At 52.9% G+C, this 25,947-nt stretch overlaps 1 protein-coding gene across 3 annotated transcripts in view; it reads right to left on the bottom strand.

Moving 5' to 3' along the window:
- Positions 1 to 13,989: 13,989 nt before the first annotated feature.
- NEURL1 (neuralized E3 ubiquitin protein ligase 1) overlaps positions 13,990 to 25,947 on the bottom strand; it is a 191,653-nt gene continuing 179,695 nt past the window's right edge. For all 3 annotated transcript variants that reach the window (XM_025201223.1, XM_025201224.1, XM_025201225.1), the window contains exons 5-6: positions 15,895 to 16,041; positions 13,990 to 15,050 (exon numbers count right to left, since the gene is read on the bottom strand). In XM_025201223.1, the coding sequence (XP_025057008.1) occupies positions 14,809 to 15,050; positions 15,895 to 16,041 (389 nt within the window). In that variant the 3' untranslated portion in view covers positions 13,990 to 14,808. The remainder of the gene's footprint in view (positions 15,051 to 15,894; positions 16,042 to 25,947) is intronic.

The raw sequence follows: 25,947 nt of genomic DNA, 5'->3' as shown, positions 1-25,947 counted from the left end.
AGGGGGAGAAAATGCAATTAAGAGATGGAAGAGGTAACTGGATAACAGTATAGATGCAGGAGGGGATGGATAAAGATAAAATATTAATCAAGGATGTTTCTTCTAAAGGCCATAAGTTATTGGGTTTGACACTGCTGGTGCTTTTTATATAGTTTTTTTTTTTGTTTTTTTTTTTAATACGTCGCTGTTCTCCGTTAGTGTGCTCCATCATTGCCAAATGTTCGGTTTCGCACATGATACGGCATGACAATCTGTGTTGCGAAGGTCGTAATCCATTGAGGTAAGGCAAACGTGTTAGACATTTGTTTTAAGCAAGGTGTCGCGTGCATCTGGGAGTATAGGCACTATCAAGGTTCATCAGAGTCAAAACTGGCACGAAAATCTGTTCTGGATGTATGTCCTTTTAAGCAGGGAGTGAGTGCCCTTAGCAGCATCAGAGCAAACGGTTAGCTTGCTAGAGAAAATACAAGGACGGCATTTGGTTACGGGGGTAGTTTCTCTAGATCCCCTCTCCATTGGGGGTGTTGAAAAACAATTGTTGGTCGGGGGATATTATTCTGTTGTATTTTGGGTTTTTGTTGGGGTTTGGGGTTTTTTGTTTTTTTTTTTGTTTTTAAAAACCCTCTTAGACTTTAAAAGTAAATGTTACAAGCATTTGGTTCCAGGGTCTGCAAAATGTCATTGGTTGTAAGCCACCGATTTGGAAAGATCAGCATGATGCCTACCTGTACATTATATGGCAGCCTTTACTATGCAAGCGGTTACATTCTGGTTTGAAAACTTTTCTTGAGCAATCCAAAATAACTGCGCCTCGGCCCCGAACGTGGGCATATCATATTCTGAATCTAGGCCCCGTCATATTTAAGTCGGGCCATGAAACTGCCCGAACAAGCAGAACTCAAGTTGTTTGAATAACTGCAGTCAAATAGGGTAGGTAGAAAAGGTAAACACACCAAAAAAAAAATTAAAATTGTTTTAAAAGCACAAGATGCTGTCACAAATCAATGATTTCCAATGGTGTCCATTGTTAAATAACAAACGGAGACTGGACAAAGTTATCCAGAATTTCTCAGTCTTACTGGATGTGCATCTTGGAGAGGGCGAAAATTGAATTGCTCAGGTTGAGTTTGAACATAGGGACTGGTTGCAGAAGCACCATCTGTCTCATCACACTTGCTCCTTTTGTTCAGGGAACCCTTATTTGAAAACTGATTGCAAATAGCTTTCCTCTTTGCTACCCTGGGAGTCAGGGTTTGGAGAGGATGAAACGTAATCCTATTATATCAGGACTACGATATCAAATTTGGTATCTATTTAAAGAAGTCTCTCCTGCAGCTTGATGGCTTGCTTTTACTGACCTTGAAAATGGGGCCTGAATTGTCAAATGCGGGTGCCTAGCAGTTTCTAAATCCTCTTACTTTCAGGGTTATTTAGGACGTAGTGTCTTGATTTTGAAAATTGGTTAGAGGATGATCTTGAGGTTTTGAAAAAATTTAGCGTGTCGATTCAGGTGCTCCAGTATCTGGATGGAACAAGGCTTGACTTCAGACATGGAAGTGGGCCTGTGGACTTCAGCAGGGGACAGGCATGCAATAAATGTTAACAGGTCTCGTTGGGTTGAGGCCAAAGTCTGTCCAGGTTTGAAAATTTGATCCTCACTATAAACCCCAAAGTGCCCGAGTATTGGCTGGGCGATGTCCTGCTATTGGTTTTGTCAGTTGCTGACGCTCTTAACGTGACCATCAACATTGGCTACTGTTCTCGTGACTGCGCGTTGGTCTAGTTTTTCGTTTCCGAGGGTTAGGGGGTGGGAACGTAACGGTCCTAGAGAGCGAGCGAGCGGCTTGGGGGAGAACGTTGGTGTCCAGAGATAGAGAAGTGTGTGGCTGGTCCTGGTGTGCGTGTGGTAGAGCCGATTTTGAGACGATTTATTTATTTATTGTTGCTTGGAGAGGCGTTTTCTGGAAGTTGATATGGTTTCTGTTGCAGCCTAACGGGGGAAGGAAGAACGGAGAGTCTTTTGAGTTGAGAGGATATAGGCGGGAGTCGATTCAGTTTGTTCTGGGAGAGGTGAAACAACAATGATGGTCTTTACTGCTCATTGCTGAGGTAGGAAGGAAATGAATGAGACGGTGGGGGGGAGGAAATTGGGAAACCTTTCTTCTGATACCAGCTTGGGCCACATTCACTGCTAGCCTGCGGTGCATTGATGTCGATGGCATTACCCTTGCTAGCAGATTGTTCGTTGTGCAAATACTTGATCTTTTAGTCCCAAAATTTGATCCTATTGCAACAGGCGGGTGTTTTTGCTGCTGCTGGTGGAATCGGCACTTACCTAATAGCAAGTGTGGAGCAAGACACAGAAAGAGCTGCAGGCAATAGACTTCTTTATCTCTTGCTGGAGATGGTGACCAGATTATGGAACTGTTTGTTGAGTAGACCTGCCTCTGCACAGGTGGCTTGCCAATATGCCCATGAAAATACTTCCCCCGACTGGAAAATTGGCATTTGTCTTGGAGAGAGTTTGCCCCCGTACCAAAGAAGTCCTGCAATTGAACAGGTTGGGGTTGGTTTTTTTTTTTTGTTTTTTTTTTGCAAGTGGCATCATTGTTTGCATGGGTTATTGTGGAAGGCCCTAATAATCTTGATCGAGATGGACTGAACATGAAAGCCTGCACGACTTTCCTCCCAGTCTTCCAGTTGCATCCCAGGAGGCAGATCAGTGGGTTCAGGTCGGCAACGTAGAATTTGTTTCCCATGAAAAGAACAGGAACCGAATTTTCATTGGGAAACTCTTCTGCTTGGCCCGTTCCCTCGGAGGGTGTAGTCGGTGAGCGTGCCTTCTGCACTGGGATATCGTCACTGCTTCACCCGTGTGTTCGTTTCAGCGTGCAAGCAGATGGCTCAGCCTGGCAGCGCGTGTATCTGCTGCCACGGGCCTGATTTCTCCATGCAAAGACACGTGTTTACGTGGCTTGCTGCCCTGCAGGGGATTGGTTTAATATCCCAGGAAACTTGCTGTTCTGGCTGTAGCCAAGAGCAAGCCCTGCCGAGGGCAAAATGAATCCTGGTGAAGTCAGTGCCCATCAGAAGGCCTTGATTTTTATTTTTTTTTCCCTTTGTTTAAAGCTTTCACTTGGCCTGACTTCCCAATCCAGAATGGCTTAAGAGGCTTTTCTTTACTGGATGCAAAAGACCAAGACATTTGTGAGTTCGAGACGATTTTGCAGCTAACTGCAAGGTTGAGCCACTCTTGACATAAGCAGTTCTGGTGTGAGACCTAGGGGCGTGGCGCCCATAACCCTGGCCTCCTTCCTTGCATCAGGTTTACGTCCATTAAATTCACAAAAACGGACCTTGCCTAGCAACCCCAGACCGACTCTCAATGCTGTTTTTTTGAATCATCAGCTTTTGTCATGTTTTTCTCGGCAGAGCCGTGTTTTGCAACGGACAAGTTGCATTGATGTTTGGGGAGGAGACTCATTTATACCGGTAAAGCATTTTTAAATTCTGCAAGGATCCCTTATAACATGGAGAGTGCTAGCCTTGCGGTATCTGCCATGCACGTGGTAGAGGGTGAGGACGCCCACCAAAAACTCCACTGCTGTGTCTAAGCTTTGACTCCAGTTTGGCCTGTAATAGTTGAGGCTTGGTCTGTTGGAGATGCTTTCCCACTGAACTGAATGGGAGCCTTAATGCTCAGTGCCTTGATTTTTGAGGGAAGCTTGTAGATTGAGAGCCATCGGTCTGAGAACTTCTGTCCCTAGGAAGCCTAGGGCTCAATGGCTTGCAGATGCAAATACTCCAAGGGTCACGTCCTGTACCGCGATGGTATAAAGTCTAGTAGTGCACGTTTCCATTGGACGCCAGAGCCATTTGGGTCCACACTGCTTGCCTGTCGAAGCCTTGTAGCAGTCTGGAATAAATGGTGCCCGATACCGTGAGCTGGTGATCTGCATGTTTTGGGCACATTTAAGTATCTGGGCTAGGTCTCCGCATTTTGGGGCAAACGTTGCTCCTTTCCGGCAGCTGCCATTGCGACCTCCGATAGCCGGCAGATCTAGAAATCTGTGCTGTTACCGAAGGTGGTGGGATGCTGTGGGAATGGGAAGCTCGCAGCAAAAAAATGGTTGTCTAGCCCTTCCTAAGACCAAAATTACTCCAGACCTTTAGTGCCAGTACTAAAGCAGAAGCCAGCCATCCCCTTGGCACCAAAGGGATTTTGTGTCCTATCGAACCTGACGGTTGCCCGTTGCGTTGTGGCCCATGGGTCGCACGCTCCACCTTGCGAGGGGTCTGGTGACCCGTGCGTGCACACGTGACCTGCAAAGGCGTGCGAGGGGCTGCCCGAGCTGCGAGGGCTGCCTTCTCCTTCGCGCGACAAATTCTTGCAATGTGAAACCGCAACATTCAGCGTCTCAGGCAGAGAGGACTTGATAGTCATCTCCCAGTTCATTGATTGCTTGGACCAAACGTGGTGCTAAATAGGATCTTAAATATTTGTAATATTTATGTTTTTTAGTGTTTGATCACAAAGATGCAGTGTCCTTTTTTTGTAAAAGAGAAATCTAGCCCTGGGTTTCGAGCTCGGCAAAGCCCCCGGAGGACCTTTTCAAGGTTCGGAGTTGTTCATTAACACTTGGAGCAGGCTTCCCATGCGTGGGGTGGGGGGGTGGGGGGGAGAAAGGATACTCTATCTTCAAATGCTTGCAGACTGTAAGATTTGATTTGTGACTATTTTGTTTGTATTTTGTTTACATCGCCTCTTTATACGCCCTGAGAACAAAAATAAATTTTTTTTTGACCTTTTTAATTGTGACCCAGGTTTTTGGTTTTATTTCTCATCCTTTTTCTCCTTTTCTTGAGTTTTTCCCATCCCCCCCCCCACCCTTTTTGTTCTCCCGATCTCATTGTCAATGCGACCCCGAGGGCAGATTCAGCTTCATTGAACCCTGTGCAGGGGTAAAACTGGGTCTGTTCCAGTTGTGAGCAGAGAGCAGGTTCACGCGTCGGTTCCAGCACAGCTTTCATGGGGATGGGGGAGGGATTTCTCTTAATTTTTGGATGCTCTTTTTTTCTTCCTTCCATCCTACTAGGTATAGTGAAACCTGACCTCATCTTTGCCCTCCATCCTAGTTTCGAGTGCCAAAAGAGGCTCCACGTGTTCAGCAAGACTCCAGAATGGAAATGGGCAGTTGTTTTCTGGACAGGTGAGCTGGAGGGGTGGCCAGCAGGATAATGTCTCTAAGCAAACGGAGCTGGGTCTGGTGGAAAGATGGCCTCTTAGCCCGCTATGGAGCCCTCACAGTGAACTTCTATGATGTGAAAGGATTGAGGCCACCCAGTATCTCAAGACTGAGTCGATGGACAGTATGCAAAGGCATCCATGCCAGAGAGCAATGAGAACTGACAGTGCAGGGAGAAGGGCCTTGCATGCTATTGACTCCTGGTTGACTCTAGTGGGCTTTGGAGCTGTTGGAGCCCAAGTCTGTAAGGTCCCAAATGCACAGGGCACTTCTGCGAGCATTAACAGCTCCCTACTTCTCCCATGAGCATAACAAAGGCAGAGTTCAGGAATGGGCCTGGCCTGGGGGCTTGTCTGACCCTGCTCCCTGGAGCCAGTGCAAGGTTGGGCAGCACCCTTCGATTCTTCTGTCCTTCATGAGCATGCATCAAGCCTTTTAGCAGACACCAATTTTGTTCATCCCCAAGTACTTCACAGACCACCCCTCTCCCTCACTCCCTTGGCCATAGAGCCTCGCCCATCACCATCGTTCCCTGTCGTCGGGATGCAGGCAGCTCTCGGTCGAGCAGGGCCGAGGGGGAGCTTATGGCCCAAATCTTGCACCTTCCGGCATGCTGGCAGGCAACTGGACCCCTGCGCACCCTTGCTAGAGCCAGCAGGCTCCCACGTGGGCGCGGGAGTCTTTTTCTGCAAGAAGATGCCGGAGGGTGGGCTACCAGAAGTTGTGAAGGATTGACTTGATTTTCAAGGGGACTGTAGACAACGTCCCATCTTCTTCCTAGACTCCCGAATGGCGGTAGAGAATGTGCTTGTTGCAAAGCGCTGTGCGAGCACGGCTCGGATAAAGGGCCTTGTCCGCTGCTGCCCGGAAAACAGGCCGGGGTGTTAACTTGCTCCGCTTATGCCCTGCACCAGTCTCTACCGGGTGTGAAGCTCTGAAGGGGCAAGAGGGATTTCAGCGGAGGAGCGGTACCTTCCCGAAGCTAAGTTCAAAGACTCATCTGTTACAAAGGCAAGTCAGACTAAGTTGCTCGGGTCTCTGTTGAAGCCTTGTCAGGCCCAGCATGGTGATGGGTGTCCTCAAAGCATATTTCAACAAACCTTTGCCGCCCTTTGTACTGGCAGGACATTGACTGTGCCCTTGCCCCCTCTACTTTACCAGTGGCAAGTTCATGCGGGTGTTTGGTGTTTCAGGTGTTATGTCTGGAAGTTGTGTGTGAGGTTTTGTCTTTAAGAACAGATTAGACAAACACTTGTCTAGACTCTTTAGACAAATACCCTACTCAAGGCAGGAGTATCGGACTAGATGACCCTGGAGATGCCTCTCAGGCCTATTTTTTCTAGGATTCTGCGATGGTTGTTAGTCTCTTTTATCCAGGGAAATAATCTTACCGTAATCGCACACCGTGCTTGGAGACCCTCGGGTTCACCAGTGTGCAAATCAGCATTAAGTAAGCTTTACTTACTGCTCAGCTCGAATCTAGGTGTGAGTGCTGTTGGGTGTGCACCCTGAAAGAGATGTGCTTCCTTGTCTAGCTTTTCTACCCAGTTTTCTGGATAATTAGATACCTTCCCCGAGACCCAGCCCTGGTGCTTTCATCCCCCAGTCCCAGGTGCGGGAGACCCTCACCCAGAGAGATTTGAACCTGCATGTCCTGCTTCCTAACAACTGGCTCTAACCACCTGGCCACAGGCTAGGCACAGCCATAGCTTTCTCCATCCCACCCACTCATGGTGGCCCACTAGCAGCCAGGTGTGGAAGGTGTCGGTCAAGGAGGAAGGCGTGAGGCAGAGGGAAGGTGGCTCAGTGGGATAGATGCTGCCTGGGATCTGTCTCCTGGCTGGTAGCCTTTTGTAAATGCAAGAAGCACTGAGCCATTGTCGAGGGATGGGGTGTCGGGGGTATTTGATAAAGCCTAGGCTGTGGCCTACTGAGTAGAGGCCTGTGCTGGGGAAGTGGGAGGTACAGGTTCAAATGTCTTTGAGGAGCGGGGCAAGAACCACAACAGTCATGAGGCCTTTTAAGGGAGGCTGCTCCTCTCTGCCTCTTCTCTGCAAGTACATGGAGAGGGTGATGTGATTCTTGCTGCAGGTGGAAACAATCCCACCCCGTGCAAACTGTAGCTGCCTTCACGGTATCTGTGCATATGAAGGGCAGAAAGGATTCAGCCCAGCGGCTCCACCCTCAGCCCCTTTCCACAATACCCCATTCTCTGCCAGGTGCCTTGCAGTTTGGCTGCAGTTTGCAAGCAACTCTTGGCTTTACAGCAGCTAGTCCCAGGGCCAGCTGTGGGTTAGGGTTAGGGCTCTGACCCCAGGGGTCATGCTTTTAAATGGGGGAGGCTACGCGCTTCATGCATCTCCTTTGAAGAGGATGCCTCGACTCTGCTGCGTGGCCCTTGCCACAAAGACTTGCCGGTGATGTTAGCAAGGGAGGCTCTTGGGTGCAAGGGAATAAAGATCCTGAGATGGGGAAAGCTTGAAGTCGTTGGGCCCAAGATGCTGGATTTCAAGCAACTCAAGAAGATAATGGACGTGGTGCCATGGAAGGAAAGACTGGAGGAATAAAGGCACCCTGGGGGGCTGGAAGCAGCTAAAGGGCACCGTGCTGGAAGCCCAGCCAGCTCTTCTGACACGGTGGAAGCACAAGAGGAAGAGCAGAGATGTGCACAAGGGCAACGTGGCTGCACATGGGGTGTCTAGGATGCCTCAAGTGCAAAGCATGCAGACAGTGCAAAAGGGGGCAGGGAGAAAATCAGGAAGGCAAAGGTTTAAAAAAAAAAAAAAAATCTTTTAAAAGAGCTCCACCTGGAAGGAGAAATTAAAGCCAAGAAGAGGTTCAGTAAAATGTTTTGAGTGGCATCCCACGGGGGTCTGTGCTGGGCCCAGTGCTACTCAAGGTGTTCATTCATTATTTGGATGCTGCTGCTTTGTAGCTGGCACAAGGGGGAAGGACTGCAAACACAACGGAGGACAGGAGCGCATTTCAGAAGGGTCTTGACAGGCTGGAAGGCTGGGCCGGGGCTAACAGGATGAAGCTCAATGCTGAAAAATGCAAGGTGTTGCACCTCGGGAAGAATAATTAAAAATACTAATAAAAAATAGGTGCTAGCTGGCTGGATGGTGCACCACAGAAGGACCCAGGAGTCCTGGTGGATCCCAGCCTCGGTACGAGCCGGCAGTGTGACGCAGCTCTGCAAAATGCAACTACAATTTTGGGTTGCATCAATAGAAACATTAGGTGCAAGACACGGAGTGATAATGCACCCAACCCTCTAGGTGAGGCCTACCCAATGCCGAGGGAAGGGGCAGTTTTGGGCTCCACATTTTAAAAAAGACATGGAAAAGTTAGAGAAGGTCCAGAGACAAGTGACAAAAGTGATAACGGTCTCAGAAAGCAAGCCATGCGAGCAGAGTTTGAAGGGAACGGGCATCTTCAGCTTGCAGGAAAGGCAATTTAAGAGACGTGATGGCAGTCTTCAAATATCTGAAGGGCTGCCGTAAAGAAGAGGGCGAGCACCTTGTTTCGCTTGCTGCAGAGGAAAAGGACAGGGCCCAATGGCTTGACATTGCAGCACAGGAAGTCTACATTGGGTATCGGGAAAAACTTCACAGGTAAGAGAGTGAAGCAGTGGACCGGCCTGTGTAGAGAAGCTGTGGACTCTCCATCAGTGGAGGTGCTCAAGAAGAGGTTGGATAAGCATTGGCCAGGGATGATGCCCGTGCCATGTTATGGGTATTTCCCGTGCTTCTGGGCTTCACCGGTTGCCACAGGGAGTTCTGGGTGGTTGTGTGTGTTTTTGGTTTCTTCCCTCCCTTGTCTTGTAGATGTGTGACACAGCTGATCGTGTAGTTTTAGGCGAGACAGGATTTGCTGGGAATGGTTTGCATAGGGATGACCCTGCCTCGGGCAGGGGTTGGACTAGGTCTCCTCCAGAGGCCTCTTCCAGCCCCGCTTTTCTATGACAGACGTTTCTGGCGGAGTGAGTTGTGTACCGAAGTCGGCGCCTGTGTCCTGCTCTGCGGGGCTGTCCCCGCCACTGTTTCACTCGTTTCACACGTTGTCACTTCTGTAGTGCAATAAGCACCTGTCAACCTTTCAACCCCAGCCCAGGGTAGTGCGTCCCACCCCAACAGACGCACCAAGCCTGAGTCTGGTTCTTCCCCTGGTTTTGCTCCAGGCCGATGCAGAAATGGAGGCCAGGGGCACAAGCAGGAGTGCGGGTCTGGTCTCTCCCACGCTGGACTGACTAAGGGGAGACCATGCTTTTCTCCTGCAGAGTCGCAATGCCATGCCCAAACTCCAGATCACAGACTGGGGAACTGAGCCCTGGCGCGGTAGCTAACTGCCCCCAACAGACACGGAGGGGAGCAAGTCTCATGTTCTCCACGCAAGAAAATGGGCCCACCCCAGCTATATCCGGGCTTAATTTCATCCGCGCAGCCTTGGCTTGAAGCTGAACCCAGGCCTGCTCTGGTGACTAAGCACGTCCCTTGGAGGGGCAGCTGCAGGACAGATCTCGGCCTTGTCCTACGACGGGTTTATGTCTGATTGCATGGGAATGGCTGGAAAGGGAGCGAAGCCTGCCCGTGCATTTCATTCTGCACCCGCTAGAGGCCCTTCCAACACTTCAATACGAGGTGGGGACAGGATTCAAGCTGTGCGCACCAGGCCTGGCTTCGTCGGATGGACCCCCGGCGAGCAGCTCCACCGCACAACTCTTGCATTGTGCTCCAGCAACGGTGCAAAAGATGCTGCGAGGTGATGGGAGGAGGGTCTCAGCTCCATCCAAGGGGCAGAGGAGTTTTATTTTTGGTTTTTAGTTTGGATTTGTTTCTGCTGGGGGAAAAAAAAAAAATTGCATTTTCCAGAGAAATCCCTCCCACGGGCTTTTTGCACTGGGCGCTCCATGCGAGCATACCCCTTCCTCAGGGGGCACCCCGGCCTGAGAGAGACGTGCTCTGCAAGGTGCTGTCCCCAGAGGTAGAGCGAAGGGAGGGGGCAGGAGGAGGCTCTTCCTAAAATAAGCCTGATCTGAGGAATGATCTTATTAATCCCGGTCCCCAGGAGCTCCCCTGCAGAATTTTGCCCGAACCTCTGTGCCGCCGGCAGTTTTAAGTGAGCCTCTTAGCAGCGGAGACGCTTCCCCACCTTGCAGAGCAGACAGGAAAGGTGTTAGCAGCTCCTTGCTCCCAACCTGGCAAGGCGAGGGCACGTAGCTGCTTGAATCGAGCAGCAGGGATGGGAGAGACCTGGAGAGAAGGGGGCTTTGCCCTCTCTCTTGTCACGCTGCCTTGGTGCCGAGCAGCGGTACAATGGGACGGTACCCCCCATACTGGTACCGCTGCTTGGCGTGCTGCATGAGTGGTGCCAGCATCAGAAGTGGGTTCACTCCCAAATCTGTGCTCCCTGCTGCCCGCAAGGCCTGGTCCATTTACAACCGGCTGCTGTCTTCTGCAGGGGGCTGGCCTCGTCTGGATGCTGGCTGCTGGAGGGAGGGTTGCCCGAACCGGAGCGCTGGCTTGCAACGAGATGGCAGGGCACTAGCCGCAGTCCAACAGCTGCCCTGTCCCGGCCCTCTTCCTGTGCTCGCTACACGCCGCAAAAGAGCGGCTTGGTGTGTACGCATGTCGTGCCACCGAGACTCGAAGCATTGCAGCGGAGGTGGCAGAGATGTCCCGCGGCTTCCTCTTGGTTTCTAAGCCGTCCGCTGCAGGACACCCGACAGCGCGAGAGCGGCCCCCGGGCTGCGCGGGGGGAGGCTAGAGACGGCCCCCGTCCCTCTGTGGCTGCCGCTCCTCAATAACCACTCGCACGCCTGCCCGCGGAGACCGAAATCGGCTTTATTCACAATCACAGTTACCCAGTTGTCACAACGAATGGATTGGTTTTCTTGTTGTTGTTTTCTTCTCGCTAACAGAACACAAACCGGTTTAAAAGAAAGCGCTGAAATGCAGATGACATCAAAACACCTTGTCGTGACTTAGGAGCCGACACAAACCCAACAGCACCGCCCAAAAACCCCCTTCCATGTTGTTGTTGTTTTTGCATCTGCCGTTTTTCTGCTCGCTCAAAAGACCAGCGCCGGCCCCTGCCCGCGTGCCCTTGCCCACTGCTGCGCTGCCCGCCAGGCCTGGCCCTGAGCTCGCTGCCGACGGGTGTTTCACATCTACCTCCCAGTTTGGTCCGCAGCAAAACGCACGCGCCTTCGTGCGAAAGCACTCTGCAGGGCAAGCACGCCAGGGGACGGTTACCTGCATGCGTGCACCTGCGTGTGCGTGTGTATGCACGCACCTTCCTGCACAGTAACTAGTTAACCTGCTCTGGCCTCAGCCCATGGAAACTGGGATGTCCTTGGCCGCGCTGGCTTTCTGGATAGTCGCAAGCTGTTTCTTATTGCACGTGCCCCACAGTCTCGCACGCATATGCACGCGTGCATGCACACCCGCACCCATCTTTCATTACATTCAACTCCCCACCCCCCGTCCAGTGTGTGCAATGGTGGGAGCAGCTGCGGAGTCCAGCTTGTGGGTGATGGCCCGTTACCCATGTCCAGGCTTTCGGCTATTCCTGGTTAGACACCCACTGGTTGGGGATGACCTGGACGTAGCTGTGCCTGTTTTCTACCATGGGTATGTCCCACGCTTCTGGGCTTTACTGGTTGCTCCCCCCTGCTTGTCTCTTTTTTTTTTTTTTTCTTTTTTTTTTTTTTTTTTTTAATTTTCTGATATGTATTGGGGTGTTTTTAAGCCTCCCCAGTGGCACCTGGTGTTGGCTACAGCTACGGCGGGGGCCTTCCCCTGGGCTGTGCCGACTCTCCTGCTAGGAGCGAAGCCAGTAGTTCCCGGCTAGAGGGTCTTGCCCCTGCGCTCGGGGTCAGACCGCAAGCCCTATTTGGGGTCAGGAAGGCATTTTACCCCGTGGTCAGATTGGCATGGACGGTGGGGGTTATTGCCTTCCTCTGCAGCGGAGGGCACGGTCCTCTCCCTGGGACACCTTGAGCGTACATCGCCAACACTTCACAGAAGCAGGACGTTGGCGGCCGCGGTTCCCCTGCTTTAATTATGGCAGGTTTGGGTGTTTATGTTGGGTCAGGGTTGAGATTATGGTGGTATGGGGTGGTTTGGATGGGGACGCGCCTGCCTCAGGCTGGGGGTTGGACTAGATGGGACCTCTGGAGGTCCCGTCCAGCCCCGCTTCGCTGTGATTCTGCTTTTCCATGGATGCCATAAATAAAAAAAAAAAAGCTGCAAGGCTGGTTCATGTTCAGCTGAGGAAACCCAGGTTAAGGTTGGCGTCTACAACCTGGTGCGGGTGTGTGTTTAGTATTACAATCTCCTCGATAGAAATGCGTAGAGCCGATTGCCCCCTCCTGTGCAGGCTGGGCCGGCACTGGGTGCTGCAGCCCCTCTCCCCGAGCCAAGCGCCTGTTCGCAGGTGGAGGGATGCATTTGCTAGCCGCTGCCTGGGGAGACTGGGTGCGCACAGTATGTGATTATGGACATAATTAGGGATTATCGGTACTGGAGCAGGGGTTGGGCAAGATGCCAGCCCTGTAACCCGCTCACACTACATGCTCTACATGCCCCTTGCCTGCTTGTTGACCAGCCATTAGGACATCATAAGCACAGGCAGAAAGGGCTGGGGCCTATTCCTCAAGAAAATGAGCTCTATTTAAGTCGACGGGACTCTACCCCAGCTCTGGCCAGCTTTCAGGGCAGACAGACGTGGGCCGTCCTTCCTGCAGTCCTTTCAGTGTCCGCTCCCCTGGCAGCAGAGCTGACGTGCAGGGGCAGCAAAAGAAAGCACGGTGACTGGTTTGAGCCTTGCCCGGCGGGGGGAAAGGATACCCCTACAACGTGGGGCCGACGGGCAGATCGTTGCTCCATCATGGAGCAAGCGGTGTCGCCACAGCTAAGACCTGGCTTCAGGAGGGAGGCAGGGGGTCTGCTCCTAGCACTTCCCCACTAACCTGGGGCCTTGTTCGAGCGCCCGTGGAAGGCAGCAGTAGGAGCTCAATGCAAGCCGTGCATAGGTGCTCGGCCTGCCTTGAGCAGTGGGTGCCTTTGGTGGTGGGGGGGGTGGAGTATTTTTGGGGAGATGATTAAAGAGAGGGAGGTCACTAGCCCTAGAGCTCGCTCCCTGCTCAGCCCTTTGCACGTCCGAGCGTTAGCAGGACCAGCACGACGTTGGGGAGGTGGGGTCGACTCATGCCTTGGTATTATTGCAGCTTCTGCCTGGCCAGGATTCACAGAACCGAACTGAGATGATGCACGGAGACCCCTGCCCTCCCTCCCCAGCACCCCGCACAGGAGCAGCTGCTGGCTGAAGGCTTCCCGGGTACGACGCAAGGAACCAGCCCGCTGGAGACCTGAGCCAGGGTGGTGGCAGCGGGGCAGGGAGCAGCAACGGCGGTGTCCTTCCCTCTCGGCAAGAGCAGGGGAGGCCTTGCAAAACCCTCAGCTTGAACAAACGGGACACGGGGACGCCCGTCTCCTCCTGGCAATGGCCGACCCCACGTCACCTTGTCTGCTCAAGGCCACAGGAGCTCAGTCACAAGTTCCTTCCTTTTGCGGGGTGGGTTTTTTTTTTTGTTGTTTTTTGGGGGGGGGGTTAACAGCAAAGAGCGAGATGGAGCGTAACGTCGTAAAAACAGAGCCGCGGGCTGTTCACCCCTGTTCACCGAACTCGGGGTTTGTCACAAGCGTCGACGGGCAGAGGCCGGGGAAAGGGACCCCTTGGGGGGTCATGCAGTGGGGGGGTGCTGCGGTCACGACTGGGACTGCGAGGACAGGAGATGGTCAGCGGGGAAAGGACGGTGGCTGGGTGGCGAGGCGCAGAGCAGGCGCCCAACGCGGGTGTCTTCAGCAGGGCGGCGTCCCGGCACCCTTGGGCAGACTCCAGCTGCCGCTAGCGTCTTTCTCCAGCAAGTTGAGGCACACTGAGGCGGCCAAGGCATCGGTTTCTTCCTCTCCAGGGCGACTGCTGAGCTTGCCAGCGGCCTGGCAGGGGGGAAAGGGCTTGTCTTACCCTTAGGAAAAGGGGTTGGGTTTTTAATTTTCTCTTCTGCCTACCGCACAAGTCCCTTCTGCAACGGCTGGCAGCCCCTCCGCCTCTTCCAAACCCCCCACGTGGTCCTGCTCTTCAAGGAGGCTCGTGCACCCAAGATGGCTCCCTCCTTTCCTCCGAGATGGTTCCCATCTGCCAGCCATCGCCACCCCTTTGGGGCAGGGGGCACATCTCCACAGCCACCTTCCCAAGCGTCGGAGATGCCCCTGCGCAGTGCAGAGGAGGTCGGAGAGCTCCAGCTGTTGCATTGAGATTAAACATTAAATCCATTGGTAAGAGCAGATTTGCCTCGGCTTCCCTGATGCCCTGGAGTCCAGAGCCAGCGGCTTGCTGGTGGGGTTGGAAGAGCAGTTGCAGCCGGGCCACCCCCTCGCTCACCGCCCCCAGCACCCCCGGGGTGCTTCAGATATCGGCTCTCACAGACGATGAATGAAAACCGGGGCTCTTCTCCCCGCGCGTCCTCCTCCACCCCACCCCTGCCAGCCCTGCGGCTCTAGGTGCTGCGGTAGGTTTTGATGATATCCTTGATGGCCCGCCTGCAAATGGGGCAGCAGGCGTTGGCCATCTTCTTGAGCTTCAGCCCGCAGGAATAGCAGAGACACATGTGCCCGCAGGAGTAAATGACCGTGTCCACCATGTTCTCGTAGCAGATGGTGCATTCGTCTCCCCAGGCCCCTGAGACGGAGGGGGAGATGGGGGACTCCGGCATGCTAACCGGGGAGTTCGGAGCCGTGCCTGCAAGGGAAGGGACACCGTCAGTCTTTGTGCAGTGGGATCATCGGGACGAGGGGAGCTGCTGCACTGGGGTCTGGAAGGAGCGCTTTAAGTGCCTTTGCTTCTGACGAGGGAGGTGAGAAAAGCCTGAAATGTGCAGCTGGGTCGCTTTACCTGCATGGCTGAGGAAGGGAAAGCAATTCCTGGCTCTAGCCCTTGGGGATTTGCTTCCACAGCTGCCTGCCTCTGCTACCCAGGCTGCTGGCACTCAGCAGCAAACACCAGGCCCCAGCTCGCGTGCACAGTCGTGTGCTTGCAACGCAAAGCAAAGTGCCCCTGGGAAAGCAGCACCTGCAGCAACCAGCGATAGCACCTGCCCTTGGCTCGCCAGCACCAGAAGCCTTCCTCTGGGTGGCAGACGTGCCCGTCCAAGGGGACGTGGCAGCTGCAACGCAGCTCCACATCTCAGCTGGGTGCCCGGCACAGCTCGGCGGTGGAGAGAGGGCTTTTCTAGCAGGGAACCACCCCCTGTGCTGGGACGGAGGATGGTGAAGACGCCACCTGGACTGTGCTCCCACAGACTCGCTGCGTGGCCTTTTGGGGCCTCGCTTACAAATGGACGCGCCGCCCCGCAGAGCCTCTGCTCCACCAGAGCCACGTCGGCCAAGAGACACCCTGCTGGTCAGCGCCCCTGCCTCGAAGCATCTTCCAGGTCAAACAGGCTGGCAACAGGAAGGTCCCCAAGGGCCGGCGGGCTTCCCGGCTCTCCCCACCTTACTGGCAGGGGTGTATGCGCTGCACCGTGCTGGAAAAGGCCCTGGGAGTTTCCAGGAGGGACACGCGGACGAACGGGGGCAACACTTACCGCTGATTGAGCTGCAGAGCAGGCCTGAGCCGCAGGTGGTCAAGATTGGGTCGGAAACCCCGCTGCAGAGGGTGGTGGGGGAACTGGGAGCCGAGGTGGGGGAGCTTGGGATGGACGGGCCCCGTCGCTCGGCCAGGATGGTGGAACCTGGAGAAGAGAAAGCCAACAAGCCTTGGTCTATCGCCGCCGGGGGAGCCAGACCCGGGGACAGGGTGAACTCCCTCCTCTCTGCGTTAAGGTGGCTTGAGATCTGGGAAGGACGCTCAGCCCTGCAGAAGTCAGCTAAACTGCACGAGGGCCAGGACGGTTTCCCTTCCCAGTAAGCCCCGGGGGCAATAAGGCACGCGCCCGACCCGCTGCGGCTGCCATCAGCTGGCCTGCAAGGGGTGCCAGCCTCAGTGACCCCTCAAAGCGAGCTGGATTTCTTTTAATCAACACAGAGGGTTACAGCTGCCTTTTAAAGCGTGGCTTTTCCTTGAACCAAAGCCCTGCACCCACCACTTTCCCCCCAGCAGCCTGACACCGCCGAGGGGACCCCAGCCAGGACCAGGCCAGCCCACCACCTCGTTAACAGAGCCTCTTTGCAGGTGAGTGCTATCGAGCACCCTGCTGTCCAGATGCTGCCGGCTTGGGACCAAGGCGAGGGAAGGGGGGTGCACTCGGTTTGGGTCTGAGAGACCCACAGGACCCTTGCCAGTGCCCTGATGAGCTCCAAGAAATCGTGTCTGTGCAAATGCCCTCATTCGCCATGAATGCGAAGCCCCCCAGCACAAAGCAGGTGGCACCTCTACCCATTTCACAGGCACTTCCTTAGCTCGCAGTGGGCCTGAATGCAACCCCCCTGTACGGGGAGCTCGGCACCCGTAGCGTTGGGGCGGTGGAAGCCCGGCTTAGGACACTTGCCCGCGGGGAGAAAGTGCTCGGCCAAAGCGACCACATCTCAGAGACGGCCTGGCCGCCTCCTTCACCCTTTGCCTGCTCCTTGTCTTGCTGCTATAATAATATAATTAGCTTAAATAACACGCCTCCCTTCTTTGCGGCTTTTGGGCCCTGGCTGAAGAGATGGCAGGGCTCAAGCAAGATCGATGCTTATTTGATTCTAACACTTAAGACTTCTTCATCTTGCCAAGGAGCCAGATCAATGACCCAGGGGATGCTTTCGAGTGAAAGAGAGCCAAGGCCGGCTGGACAGCCTGAGCAGGACACCTCGGGGACAGAGGAGAGGACGTTCCCCTCCCGCCGGCTTTGGGAGCGAAAGCATCCCTGCAGTACAACCGGGATTGAAGGAAAATACTGAACGCCACTGTCCACCCCATGTTGAAATAAAGCCAGGTGCTTTGCATGCGCAGGGCATTGGAAGGGAGGCTCCTCTGCCTCAGTTTCCCTCCACGCACCACCGTGCAGCAGGCAAAACAAGCGACTGCCTTCCCCGCCTGCCCCGCGGCTTTCTGAGCTCTTTAGCAACACGACCAGGGCCGGAGGTCTGGGTCCTCCTGCCGCTTTGCCAGTGTTGCTGCTTGACTTCAGCCTCGGTAGCTCAGCCGCCCCATCTGCATTATGGGGCTATGGCTTCTTGCAAAGAGGAATTTGTGGCTAGCACATCAGCGTGCCAATGGCCTCAGAAGGAGGGAAAGGGGGCTGAAAACAAAGCTGTTCTGGGAAGAATCAGGCCTCTTCCAAGCAGCTGTGATCAGAGAGCCAAGTCCTGTGAATCGAGCCCGCAGCAACTTGCCCGAGAGCATCCCCGCAAGGCGGTGGTGGAGCCGGTCGAGGACCCGAGGGGACCTCAGAGGGGCGAGACGGACAAACAGGAGCGTGCACAAATCGAGCGGGCTGCACCGCGGTCCTGGCACTTCCCCAGACAGCCTATCTCGTCTCGTCTGTGGCGAGAGCGAGGAACCGATGAGCCTCTGAGCTCATAGCCCGCAGCGCTCGAGCCCGGTCCTTCCCAGAAATAGCCCTTTCAGTTCCCTCCTTTATTGCCACAGCCCCCGCTCCAGCCAAGCCCCGGCTTCTGAGTGTTTTTTATTTTCCAAATTTCCCAAAAGGTAACGAAGCCTTTGACGTGCGAAGCCTCCGGAAAATACTTGAAATGGCAGGTGCGTGTTTGGAAAGAAGGCAGCTGTTCCCGAAGGGAGCGTGGCATCGCATTCAGGCCGACACGGGGAGGCCACCGGGTGCCCCCGGGTCCTGCTCAGCCCTCGCAGTGCCCGCGCTCGGCCGAGTGCATGGCCCGGTGCGCTCCGACCCCGCCAGGTTAACGCGGCGGGGGAAAAGGAACAAAGTCTTGTTCCGGCATGAGCGATGCTGAGGCGTGAGCAAATGCAAAGCTGTTTTTGTTGCACTGTGTGAGGGGAGCAGGGCTTTCTGCAGTCAGGGCAAAGCTTTTTAGAGCTGGAGAAAAAACTTTCCTAGCTGGCTGGTCTGGAAGATGATGGTTCTTCACTGGAATAGTGGCATGGAGACACTGCTGCAAGATGGCAGGAGAGATGATAACCTTTTTGCAGCCTCTCTCAAATTGGTTGCTCATCAAAAAACTGCTGCCAATGCGAGAGGGGCTGTGAAGGGTTCACAGTGGAGAAGCTGGCGGTCATCTTGCACTACGGTCTCCCCATGAAAAAAGTGCTTCTGAGCAAATCTTGGGGGTTTTTGTTTTGTTTTGTTTTGGTTTTTTGCAAAAACAAGACGCGTGTCATTTAGGGGCATGTTGTCGGTGAGAGTGCAGCATTCTCCTTGCACACCCCCTGCACAGCTAACACTACTTCGTATCCCACCTGATCCCAAACCTACTGGAAAGACATCCTCCAGCACCAGTGGCCCTTGAGGCAGGTCCATGTTCCAGGAGGTTTGCTGGCATGATTACCAAGCTCCTAGTGTTAGATAAAGGCCAATATCTATGGAGCAACAATTAGTCACCGCTCTGTGTTTCTGTGCCGAGGACCGCCAAATGCACTAAAAATATGAAATGCCAGAAGCTGTTTAATGTCACTGAGAGAAGAAAGTCCGTATGATCACTGTTGCTGACTATCACTTCTAGAGGAGCCTTCAGCTGCAGTCAACACGGGTGTTGTGGTCCAAGGACGGGGGGAAGGACCGAGATCCTCTCCTAGCAGGGTTCGCTCCCTATGATCGGCCACTTTTACGCAGTGGTGGTAAGTTTTGAAGCGGTGAGATCTGGTCTTTGGGTCGGCTGTCCCTCGGATCTGGTTTCCTTTAAGAAAGTTGCATTATTTGAGGAGAGTCATTGGTACCTAACTGGGGAAAGGGCTTAGCAAAAGGGGACCTGCAAGGTAAAATAAGCCATATGTTAGGGTGAAGGGCTTCCTAAAACTGCCAGAAATGAGTATGGTCCTATAGGAAATCAACAGCGAGCAGGCAGCAAGATTGCCCTTTCCTGTAACCACCATAAAAATCATCTTTTCCCCTCCGCACCAGGCCTAATCAACAAACCTGATTTCCAATTTAACTCCTTTGACCCTAAAAATCCCACACAGGCGGACACGAAACCGGATTACAAACAAGTGCATCAACTGCAGTGTGTCTGATCGATGTATTGGTCTGAAAGCAATCCGCTGCTAGAGTTGGATCTGCTTGGAAAGCTTGAGGAGCATCCCTTGTGCAGAGAGGGAGGAGGATATGCTGTCCCTATTGTAAAAGCTTATTTCTGTGACTCATTTCCATGGAGCACTCACAAAATGGTGAGTTTGGGGGTCCTGCTCATTGCCGAGTGGCCCGCTGAGCAGGAGTGATTAAAAACAGGTGGATAATGGTTATATGCAAATCACACATTGAGTTTTAAGCCTGACACTCGCTCAGCATTTGCTAGCCACCAGCGGCGATTTGCTTGGACAGCGGCAGAGGTCGGTAGGACTTTTCCGGGGAGGCCAGCAGGCAAAGTGCAGCAATTGTCATGGATCTCAGGTCTTTGTAACGCGCTTCGCACCATGGCACGCGTCCCGGCCGAGGGCGATGCAGAAGCCCGCAGCCATTTCCCAGCTCAGAAGCTGGACGAAGGCCAACGCGACAAGCCTGAGTGGAGCAGGATCAAAAGCCTTGGAAGTCAGCTAAAAGCACCGAGTAACCCCATGGATGGGACCTGGCTGGCGCTGGAGGCTGGGCAATGAAGGGAGGTTACTTGGGAGAAAAGGAAGTGAATCCTTCTTGACTTTGCAGATCTCCACCTCCTTGCCCTGACCCCTTCTCTCTGACACGGAGCCCGGTACTTCTGCACGCGTTCAAGGCTGAATCTTGCCAGGCCCGGGACTCTCACCCAGGGCCAGGAGGACTTTGTCTCTGAGAGCCTAACACAACTGGACTTCCCACGCTTCGAATGAGCGCTGTTTGGAAATGAAAAGACACCCGAGACATTTTCCATACAGCCTGGAGCTTCCCCTTTTAAACAGGGGGAGGAAAAAAAAATCCCAACATAAATAGATGTAGGGACTTCCACCTTGAAAAAACTTTGGGACAGCATTTACTGCCCAGGGCAAACACCAGCTGAAGTGATTCATTTGGTGTCAGCTGTTTGCAACTCCTGTCAAGGCTTTTTATGGCTGGCCCTGGAAGGCTGTGTATATATTTATATGCATTACCTGTCAAGGCTTTTTATGGCTGGTCCTGGGACGCTGTATATACAATAGACACCCCCTGTGTACACACCGCAGGGGCGGTATTTTCTTTATCGTGCGAGCATCTAATCTGCCGGCTCAGACTTTGCTCTGCTGGGCTGTGGTTGTTGCCAAGAAAACCATCGCTGCCATTCAGTAATTGCCCTTAACTTGTTTGAACGGCCTCTCCTTCCTGGGAGCTGGGCTGGGCTGCAGGGTCTGGCCCTTCCCCAAACATTGTAAAAATTAAAAAATATGGGGAACTTGCTCTGTCCTCCCCGGTGCAGTTCTGCTTTCTCATGGGTTGCCGCCCTGATGCAGTCTTTGGGGGCTGATTTATTGCTGCAAGTCGGAGGTCAAACAGGCTGATCCCTCTCCCTTGGAAGGGATGCTAACCAGCTTGGTGGCCCGGTCCACAAGCTGAGCGAGGAAGGAGAGGAGAGGACCTGACACGATGGCCCCACGTGAGGACCAGATGCTGCTGACCTCCGGTAGAGTTACCGATACTGAGTCCAAAGACCGGTTCAATGTGATCTTCGTGCTGAAAGATTCACACCATGCAATCTGTCTGCAACGTAGACTGAATTCAAGGAGCGCTCCTGCAGGCTTCCCACCAACGGAGGAGCCAACCTGGCTTCACCTTTTGAATGCACCGTCGTAAAACAAAGCACTACAGAGGTATCGTAGCTAGCTGGCACACCATCCATCACTGGGTTATACAGAAACACGAAGGCTCGGGAGGGAGGTGGCCATGTCCGTGGCTCTTAGAAGTTAGATAATATATGTATTCGCAGGTGGCAGGTTGTGAGGTTCCCACGGTGAGCCGAACAATGCTATCTTGATCGCGGGCCAGCAGCTCCTCTCCCTCGGGCGGGCTTGTTCTTCAAACCGAGCCGGTGCACGCCAGGTCGCCACTGCCTTCGAGACCGCTGCAACAATTAAGAAGCTGCTCTTCCCGCTTCATTAAAAGTACTTCCAGCTTTTTACCTTTTGAAAAACAAGGAAGCTATGGAGCACCAGAGCTACTCTCTTAAGCTTTCTAACAGTTTCTAACGCCATAATCTGGAAAAATAAATTAAGGCCAGCATTGGCCTTTGCACACATCGGTATGACGCTAAATGCTACACGATGCGCTCGGAAGATCAAGACCTCTTGGGGACCAGAAGACAACGTAATGTGTTCAAGCCATCAGGGTTAGCCCTGCCACTTGTGGCGCTACGGAAAGGCAGGAGGAAACCGGCAGGTGCATTGCAAAAATTCATCTCCATTTCTTTTGCTTTTATGCAGGGAGAGCAGGAGAGCTCTGGGGACGGTCAGGATGCTCCTGTAGGCTTTGCACTGCAATGCACTGGGAGAGACTTCAGCCCATCCTCCTTGCAAAAGTTTAAAAACTACATGGTCCAGGTGCTGCTCTTTGACCTCTTGATTTGTGCTAAGCCATAGAGGAGCCTTTTATAGAGTCAAGGTAGAAAACGAGGGGTGGACAGGACCTCAGGAGGTCGCATCTAGTCCAACCAGCCCCACCTACATCATCCCAGCCAAGGCGTTGTCTAGCCTGGTCTTAAAAAACCCTTGGCTGACCATTTCTGTTAGGTAGGCAGGAAGGAAAAGAGGCTAACCTCATCCAGCGGGAGAAGGCTTTGGGCCCCAGGAGAAAGCAAGGACACGCAGCTGCAACCTTTTAGCGCCCGTAAGAACAATATCTATTCCCACTGCTTCCTGCATCTCCCAAACAGCTAGTCCTTGGCCTTGGAAAGGCAGGGGGAGAACTTGGTATCTTGTTGTCCCTTCTCTGATGGCAAATACACCTGGAAAGAACAAGGGCTCTGTCCAAAGGACACCCACAGAGTGGGGCGAGAGCATACCAGTGAAGGGCCAGGATGCTATTTATCTCCACGCTAAGAAGAAGAAAACCCATCAGCGGGGAGCTGCAGCGGGGGGTCCGGAGCAAAGACGCACCGAGAGAAGGTGAGAAGAAGGAAAGACAACCACCCCCTCCGAAAGAGAAACAGGAACGTGTGCCACCTCTGATGGGCAGCCCAGCTCTGCTCTCTCCTTGTCAAACCCTATCGAGCTTCTTGCAGTCGAGGGCGCAGATGGATGTGATTAATCAACTCCAAGACAGTCCAGGTTATAATCTAGGATTGTCACTACCCAACGTGGACAAATTAGACAGAATCCAGCAGAGAGCAATCAAAATGATCGGGTGTCTAGGAAACACGTCTCATGAGGAAAAGTTGGAGGAACTGGGATTCATTTCATCTGGAGAAGAGAAGACTCGGGGGAGGGATTTGATAACAACCTCCAAATACATGAAGCATGACAAGATAGTGGTAGGATGCTCTCTTTGGCTGCAGGAGACGAGACAAGAAATAACAACTTTAAATTGCAGGAAGGGAAATTTGGATATTAGGAAGAACTTTCTCATTACGCGGGTGGTTAAGTACTGGAACAAGCTACCTAGAGAAGTTGTGAAGTCTCTACCCTTGGAAGTTTTTAAGAGCAGGTTGACTATGGTCTTTGTCCCTGTCTAAACCATTTCAGTAGTCAATCCTGCCTTGCGCAGGGGGCTGGACTAGGTGACCTTTGAGGTCCTTTCCAGCCGTATTTCTCAACAATTCAGATAAAAAGTTTACTCCCTGTGGACGAATTCAGAGCCCAAAATGTTGATTGCATATAAATCAAGAGGTAGGGCTTTGAGGCCTTCCAATTAACGACCCTCCCACCCAAATTGTCAAAGTACAATGAACAAGATATTCATTTTAAAGCCATCAAGACCAATCCTAGAAGAACCACCAACTTGCTGTGGCACGAGGCAGAGCGTCGCGTTCACCTTGACCCTCAAAGCCACATGAAGGTCACAAAAACCCATTTTGGTTGGGCTACTACTTGCAAACCCTGGCTTGGCGAGCAAGAAGGAAGCAGTCTGATCTAATGCTTCAAAGCCCAGCACAAGGCTGATATTGCGGTGGCAGCTGGAGCTGGGAAGCAAGTAACTGCACTAGCAACCCTCCTTGCTGCTCCTCTGAATTTCAATTGTATGTTTTATCAGGAAAAATTCAAACACGGGCGTTATCGGTGAGTTTAGTCTATCCTGTCACTCTCGCGAGTAGCCAGGAGAACTCACGCCAGCAATCGGTCAAGAAATATGCAGGCTTTATCTTCCCTGACAGCCAAGCCATAATTCAAAGAGGCTGGTGAATTAGCCCATATCCCGTTTACTCAGTGCAGACAAGCAGAGGCGTGATGAGATAAGGGAGATTCATATATCAGCTGTTATGAACATCGCATTGAATCCAGGGATCTTTTATTACCGTGGTGGCAATAAAGGCTGTTCGTTTCCACTCTCGCGGAGGAATGAACAGAGAGGGCAGGCAGCTGCAGAGGTATACATGAGGCTACAAGCGCCACGGCTGTAACTGCGTTTAGGTAGTTGCACTCAACCCTTCTTCTCTGGAAAACAGCTATGCTCAAAACAGTGCTGCCTGACGCACAATCACGGAAAATGAGGGTTGCAAGGGGCCTTGGGACGTCACGTCCAGTCCAACCCCCTGGCCCAGCTACATCATCCCAGCCAGGGCTTTGTCATGCTGACCCTCAGAGGTACCAAAGGCCTGAGAATTGCAGTCCAGACTCGCGGCAGCAGGATTTTGCAGGGTTGCTCATCAGGGATGCTTCTTCACCTACCCTGGCGATCTTCAAAAAATGTCTTGACGCCCACCTGATCCCAGCAGTCTTTCCTGCCCACGTGCACGGGGGGCGGGACCCAATGATCCGTTAGGTCCCTTCCAGCCCCTAACAACTATGAAGCTATGAAATCCCATGTAAAAATGAGATCCCGCCCTCAACAATGGCAAAGGAAGTGGAGGCCAAGCCAAACTCTCACCAGCAGCCCCCACTTCCAGCTTTGCACCCCCGCTCCATCTAACTCCGGGGCAGTTACCGCCGCACCGTCGCAATCTGCTGGGAGAGCGGAGCACATGGTGTGCAGCAAACACACTGAGCAGGGGCTTGGGACGCATCTCTTCTGAGTGCCCACGTCGTCCCTAGGCCTTGCCACTGACGTGCCAACTCAACAGCGGTTTGCACGACAGCTGACAGGCGTGTATGGGCGAGGGGTGAAACCACACTTGTGTACCTCCCGGGACAACGTGTGGTTTAATTAGCCTAGGCGAAGAGAGACGCTAGGATGAAATGTGCTTTTCGATGGGCAGGTGTAAACTTTCCTACTGCCGGCACTGGCTGAAAAAGGCAACAGCAAGGCAAAAGGGTCGCTGTAACCTGAAAATCTCCAGTGCAGGGCTTCGACGGTGCCGCCTACCCCGTTCTGTAGGATCCCTAATCAGATGGATTCTCATTATGTTAATTTTTCTTTTTAAATAATAGATGTGACAAGGCAAGGGACACGGCAGGCTGGGTGTAGAAGGCAGAGCAGAGTCCCAAAGCAATCGAGGATGCAGTCCTCTTGGGTATCTCTTGCAAATTAACATTACTAATGCAAGCCTAACTCACGCAGAAAAATACGACCCGGCCTGATGGAAGGGTTCACAAAGCGTGGGGGCACGTAACACAAGTTCATGTCTTTCCAAGGCGTGTCGAACAATTTAACATGTTCTCGACATACACCAGAAACCCAGCACCGCGCTTCCAAATGGATTCTGCTGAAGCAATAAAGGGCCGCCTGCCCTGCAGTTCACTGGGCCTTTAGGCAGTTAAGTGCCATAGACCCAGGCCTGTTAAATCTGTATCTCTTTAATGAGCCCATTTTCCATACACAAAATCAAAAACACGGTCCATAAAACTCTGGAGCGCCTCTAAGTGAATGCTTGTTAAAGGAAGAGACCCATTATATGCATTTTTGTGCAATAATGTTATGCATTTCCCTGACTTCAATTGTCGTGCGCTTATTTTAACTCCTTGAATGCTGGCATTTTCCAAAGTGCCAGAACGATTCAAAATGCAGATGGGTCAGGTTTCCAAAATGGCAGAGGTAATGTAGTGACCGTGTCTATGCTCACGTCGCCTATGGCTGGCCCGCGCCGTGGGCAGGGGATCTGCTGCTGCAGAAAACGCCCTTAGCTCGAATGGCAAAAGCTCTTATATCCAAAGTTGAAGAACCAGCGTCCTCACCCTCACGCCCTATATGTCTGTGGGCCTGATCTAGCAATTGCACCCGCCGTCTGCGCCTCTGGCCCATTCATACTTACATTTTTGCACGCCGCCGCTGTAATTGCACACGCGAATGAGGCATACAGTTGCACTCGTATTGAACTCCAAAGCCAGCCGTAGCCTGCTGATCATTTCGCACTGCAGCAAAGAACAGGGGTTAGCGCCGTCCCGTGGCCCGGCAGCATAACCAGGGGTGCGTGACTGGGCGCCGATTTAAATCGGGCACAAAACGGCAAGTGCCTGTCACTCCCTCTGATGCACAAGCTCCTGGTGATGT

Source organism: Alligator sinensis, unplaced genomic scaffold (assembly GCF_000455745.1).
Source record: "Alligator sinensis unplaced genomic scaffold, ASM45574v1 scaffold61_1, whole genome shotgun sequence".
Taxonomy (NCBI): domain Eukaryota; kingdom Metazoa; phylum Chordata; order Crocodylia; family Alligatoridae; genus Alligator; species Alligator sinensis.
Note: the sequence above shows the minus strand (reverse complement) of the source record. Positions and strands in the feature narration are given on the sequence as shown.